The sequence below is a fragment of the Gavialis gangeticus genome, unplaced genomic scaffold (assembly GCF_001723915.1).
Source record: "Gavialis gangeticus isolate Ggan-Ray unplaced genomic scaffold, GavGan_comp1, whole genome shotgun sequence".
NCBI lineage: Eukaryota > Metazoa > Chordata > Crocodylia > Gavialidae > Gavialis > Gavialis gangeticus.
The window spans coordinates 18846413-18851579 of record NW_017729032.1 but is presented as its reverse complement, the minus strand read 5'-3'; the positions used below and the strand labels follow the sequence as shown (position 1 = coordinate 18851579).

At 43.7% G+C, this 5167-nt stretch overlaps 1 protein-coding gene across 5 annotated transcripts in view; it reads right to left on the bottom strand.

The window, feature by feature from the left end:
* Positions 1 to 5167, bottom strand: part of FAT3 (FAT atypical cadherin 3) — a 745318-nt gene that overhangs the window by 96815 nt on the left and 643336 nt on the right. For all 5 annotated transcript variants that reach the window (XM_019524814.1, XM_019524817.1, XM_019524818.1 and 2 more), the window contains exon 14: positions 3534 to 3923. In XM_019524814.1, coding sequence (XP_019380359.1) covers positions 3534 to 3923 — 390 coding nt within the window. The remainder of the gene's footprint in view (positions 1 to 3533; positions 3924 to 5167) is intronic.

The window sequence follows — 5167 nt, the reverse complement described above, 5'->3', positions numbered from 1 at the left end:
GAGATGCAGCCCAGCTGGCCTGTGTGCTGCCTTGCCTGGCTTGGGGCCTTGCCTGCCGCTGTGGGGGGAGAAGGGGTAGCTCCTGGTCCTGGGAAGCACTCAGGAGGGTTGTGATGGGCCGGGGGGGGAGATGGACATGGCAACAGGGTCTATGTATGCATGTTTGTGATGGTCAGTGCAGAAGCAAGGTATGTGTGAGAGAGAGAGAGAGAAAGAGATGGGGGGGCGGTGACTCTGGCTAGAAGTGGCCCGGAGCCCCCTAGCCTGCTAAAGCAGCCTATGAAGGGGAGGCTGGCCTGGAAGAGAAGGGGCTTGCCCAGCCAAAGGTTGGGGGTAGGGGGTGTGGGTTGGGAGTGAGGGTCAATGGCATGAGGAGGGGCAGGGCACCAGCATGTAAGTGCTGCTCTGTGCCACAAAGCACCTGTGGGAACAGCCGCAGCTGGACCCACGCTTTGGTGAGTGAGGGGGGCAGGGAGAGCTCGGTTTTCTATGATAAAAAAACCCAAAATCAAACATCAAAATATAGACTCTACTTTATTATAGTGATTGGGGCACTGGTAGGCTTCCAAATTATTTAAAAATTGTAAATATATCAACAAAACATTGTGTTCATCTGATATCTATATATAGAGAGACCTTTCATTTTAATTGCAGAAAAACACCAATGTTGGGGTTCTTAATCAGAGAATTTTGGATTCTTAAACAGAAAACCAGGATCCCTGATGATAAATGATGTGAGGGGTCTCTTTTTTTCAAGCCCTGTTGACGGATATACATCAGGACATGGGTGTCTGGAATCTCAGCTTCTGCTTCTAAACTGATGATAATTAAGCTGTCACACAGTAATGAATAATAAATGTTTTCTTTTTCCTATGTGATCAAGCTTCATTACTTGCTTTTATTGATTTATCGCCCGGGTTTCATTGTCAAAGGCAAACTTAAGTATCTCCATTTCCCTAGGTGTTTACGTTTAAATCCTGCTACTATTAACAGGTGATAGCAGAAGTCAAAACACACATTAAAAGTATTGTTTTAAAAAGCCCTGTGGCTGCAGGCAATTAATTTGTTGCACAGAACAACATAAACGAAATAACACATTTTTCAAGGTATTTCTTAGCTATTGGCTACGTGTCTAGTAGCTCCTAAACAACTGTTGCCTTCAGCTTTCGACATGTAGATCAATCACATCTGAGACTCTAGTTGCAAGTTCTTTGTGTATTTGGGAGGGTGATGAGATCCTGACCGTGAGAGGTATAAGAGATGACATCTGACTGGTGTCACTGGATTAAAAGCCCAATTAGGAGAAAGAATACATTGAAACAGCAGCGACTGTTTGGACAAAAAAAAATTAGGTTATCTCAGCATTTCTTGAAAAATGCCAAACAATCCATTTATTAAAACTCGTCAATCATAGAATATTAGGATTGGAAGGGACCTCAGGAGGTCACATCTAATCCAAACCCCTACCCAAAGCAAGACCATTCCCAAATAGATCATGCCAGCCAAGGCTTTGTCAGCCCAGGTCTTAAAAACCTCCAAGGATAGAGGTTCCACAACTGCTCTGGGTGACCTGTTCCAGTGCTTTACTATCTTTCTAGTGAGAAAGTTTTTCCTTGCTGCAACTTGAGACCATTAGCCCTTGTTCTTCCATCTGTCACCACTGAAAGAACTCTAACTCCATCCTCTTTGGAACCAACCTTCAGGTAGCTGAAGGCGGCTACTAAATCACCCCTTAGTTTTCTCTTCTCCAAACTAAATAAGACCAGTTCCCTCAGCCTCTCCTCAGAAGTCATGTGTTCCAGACCCCTAACCATTTTTGTTGTTCTCCACTGAACTTTCTCCATTTTGTCTACATCTCTTCTGCAGCGGGGAGGCCCAAAACCCAAACACAGTACTCCAGATGTGGTCCCACCAGTGCCAACTAGAGGGGAATAAACACTTCCTTTGATCTGCTGGCAATGCTCTTACTAATGCAGTATGCCATTAGCCTTCTTCACTGCAAAGGAACATTGTTGGTTCATATTTAGCTTATTGTTCACTGTAACCCCCAGGCCCTTTTCTGCAGTTGGTCCGCAGCCTGTACTGGTGCATGGGATTGTTCCCTCCTAATTGCAGGACTTCGCACTTGTCTTTGTTGAACCTCATGATATTCCTTTTGGCCCAATCCTCCAATATGTCTAGGTCCATCTGAATCCTAGTCCTACCCACTAGCATATCTACTATTCCCCCCAGCTTGGTGTCACCTATCAACTTGTTGAGGATGCACTCCATCCTACCTTCCAGGTCATGAAGATACTGAACAAAACCAGTCCCAAGACCGACTCCTGGGGCACTGCACTTAATACCAGTTGCCAACAAGACACTGATTACTATCCTTTGAGCCCAACAGTGGTGATGCTTGCAAGAATGTTGTGGGAGACAGTATCAAAAGCCTTGCTTAAAGTCAAAGTATATCATGACCATTGTTTTCCCCGCATCCACAGAGCCAGTCATCTCATCAGAGAAAGCAATCAGGTTGGTCAGGCATGTCTTGCCCTTGGTGAATCCATGCAGACTGTTCCTAATCACCTTCTCCTCCTCCATTTGCTTAGAAATGGACACTTTGAGGACCTGCTCCATGATTTTTCTAGGGACTGAAGTGAGGCTAACTGGTCTGTATTTCTCTGGATCCTCCTTCTTCCCTTTCCTAAAGATGGGCACTATATTTGCTCTTTTCCAATCATCTAGGACCTCCCCAAAGTGCCACGAGTTTTCAAAGACAATGGCCAGCAGCTCTGTATTCATACCAGTCAACACCCTCAGCACCCTCTGATTCATTGCATCCAGCCCCATGGACTTGTACACGTCCAGCCTTTCTAAATGGTCCCTAACCTGTTCTTTCAGCACTGAGGGCTGCTCACCTTCTTCCCAAACTACTCTGTCTGGTGCAGTAGTCTAACCTTGTCTGTGAAGACCAAGGTAAAAAAAGCATTGAGTACTTCAGACTTTTCCTCATCATTTGTCACTAGGATGCCTCCCCCCATTCAATAAGGGACCCACATTTCCTTCACCTTCCTCTTGTTGCTCACATATTTGTAGAAACCCTTCTTATTTATCCTTCATGTCCCTTGCTAGCTGCAACTCCAATTGCACTTTGGCCTTCTTGACTTCATCCCTGCATGCCTGAGCAATATTCATTTTTATACTCCTCCCAAGTTGTTTGTCCAAGCTTCCACTTCTTGTAAGCTTCCTGGTTGCCTGTCATGTTTGCTATTCTTCCTGCACATCAGGATGGTTTGCTTCTGTGTCCTCAGTAAGGTATCTTTAAAATACAAACAGGTCTCCTGGACTCCCTTCCCCCTCAGCTTGGCCTCCCAGGGTATCCTGCCCATCAGTTCCCTTACTCTACTCAATTCAATAGGCTAGTAATGAAGTGAGGTGCTTTCAACTTGCGTGAGAGAGGCTAAAGAGCTGTCTGTGGGACTCATTTAGTTCTACATATTTCCCTGACATGCTGACTTCATATTCCTCTTCTTAGGCATGATTTTACAAACCTGTCTTTGAGTTGATCTTGAACTTCCCTTTCTCATTCCCAGATCTGATGAGGTAGGCAATTTCAGCATTTGTACCAATGTCTTTGCTTGTTGCAAAAACAGCAAGGATTTCAGTGCTAAGAGTGGTATCTTCAGGAACTGAAACAAGATAGTCTCTTCTTTCAAACACAGGAGGGTTGTCATTAATATCCAGCACTGTAATGGTGACTGTAGCCAGTGATGACAAGGTCAACATAATGCTCTGGTCTGATGCCTTTACACTGATGTTATAAGAGGACTGCAGCTCTCTATCAAGTGGTTGCTCCAAAATAATGATCCCTGATGACCTGTCTACAGAGAAGTAACCACCTGCGGAGTCTGCTAGGGAATAGACAACTTTTCTGTTCACACCTGAAAGAGAAGCAAAGGTGAAATTAAGAAAAGAAATATTTTATAACAAACCAGCTATTCTCACAGCATGTATTTATCTCATACTCTGTGGGGTGAGTGCATGGAGGACACAGCTGAAGAAGCAGCAGAATATTCCCTCTGCCAAAAACCCCTGATGAACAGTCTGTGTAACCCTCTCCTTGACTCTAGCTCTGCTGGTTCAAAACCATTAGGAATCAAGTCCAGAAGTGTGACTTATATGACCCAGTCCCAGTCCAGAGGTGCTTACAACAGAAACAGATAAGACAGAATAATGAAACTGCCATGCTTCAGAACATGCCACCAGACGTAGGAAGGGATTGTGTTAAGTATGGTTTAAAACAGGGCTAAGGATTCTTATCCCATTACCTGGATTAGCTTTTGTGACCCCTTTGTTCCTATGAGCTCTTTGCTTATTTGCCTTTCCCAGCTCTGCCCCATCTCCCTTCCTGTCCTTTGTATTTAAAACACTCTCTCCATTTTATACACTGTTTTGTCCATGTCCTCTCACAGCATATGATGAAGTGAGCTCCAGCCCATGAAAACTTATGCTACATAAATATCTCTAATTCATAAGGTGCAAACCTTTTCGTGCTTGTGGACTACTAACCTGGCCTTGATTCTAATGCTCATGTGGCATCAAAGTTGAAAATATGTTGAGGAATAAAACCTTGTCACTATAGTTTAAATCTGTCAGATTGGAGAGACATCAAACACTACCAGCAGGAACTTAGACATCTTAGAAAGGAAAGGCTTTCATTAAAAAAAAAATCTAGGTCGAGATCAGTAATGGAATTGTACAGAGGTGTCTTTTATTTTTTAAATCCTGCTTGCAGCTCCTGATAGAAAAAGCCTATCCAACCAGCTGTTGAATATGTAGATTGGTATGCTTAACGCTGTCTGCAATAATGAGGCCTGAAGGGTGGGTACTATATGGCTGCTTGCTCTTCCTGCACTACAGTGGGATAGCTGTTTGAAATCTAATTAAAAGTGAATGCTGAAACAACTCCATACAAGTTCCCTGGTTGCTGGTTTATTTTATGCTTTGGTTCTGGAACCTGCAATCAGAGATTATTACTAAACATAAAGATCGACTAAGTTGGAGATTCCCCATTCTTAACATCTTTCACTTGAGTATTTGTTGTCCTTATTGTCTGAGAAGAGACATTACAAGCCTGACATTAATCAGACACACAGGAGCTACTGAACCCTTCTAGGCATACTTT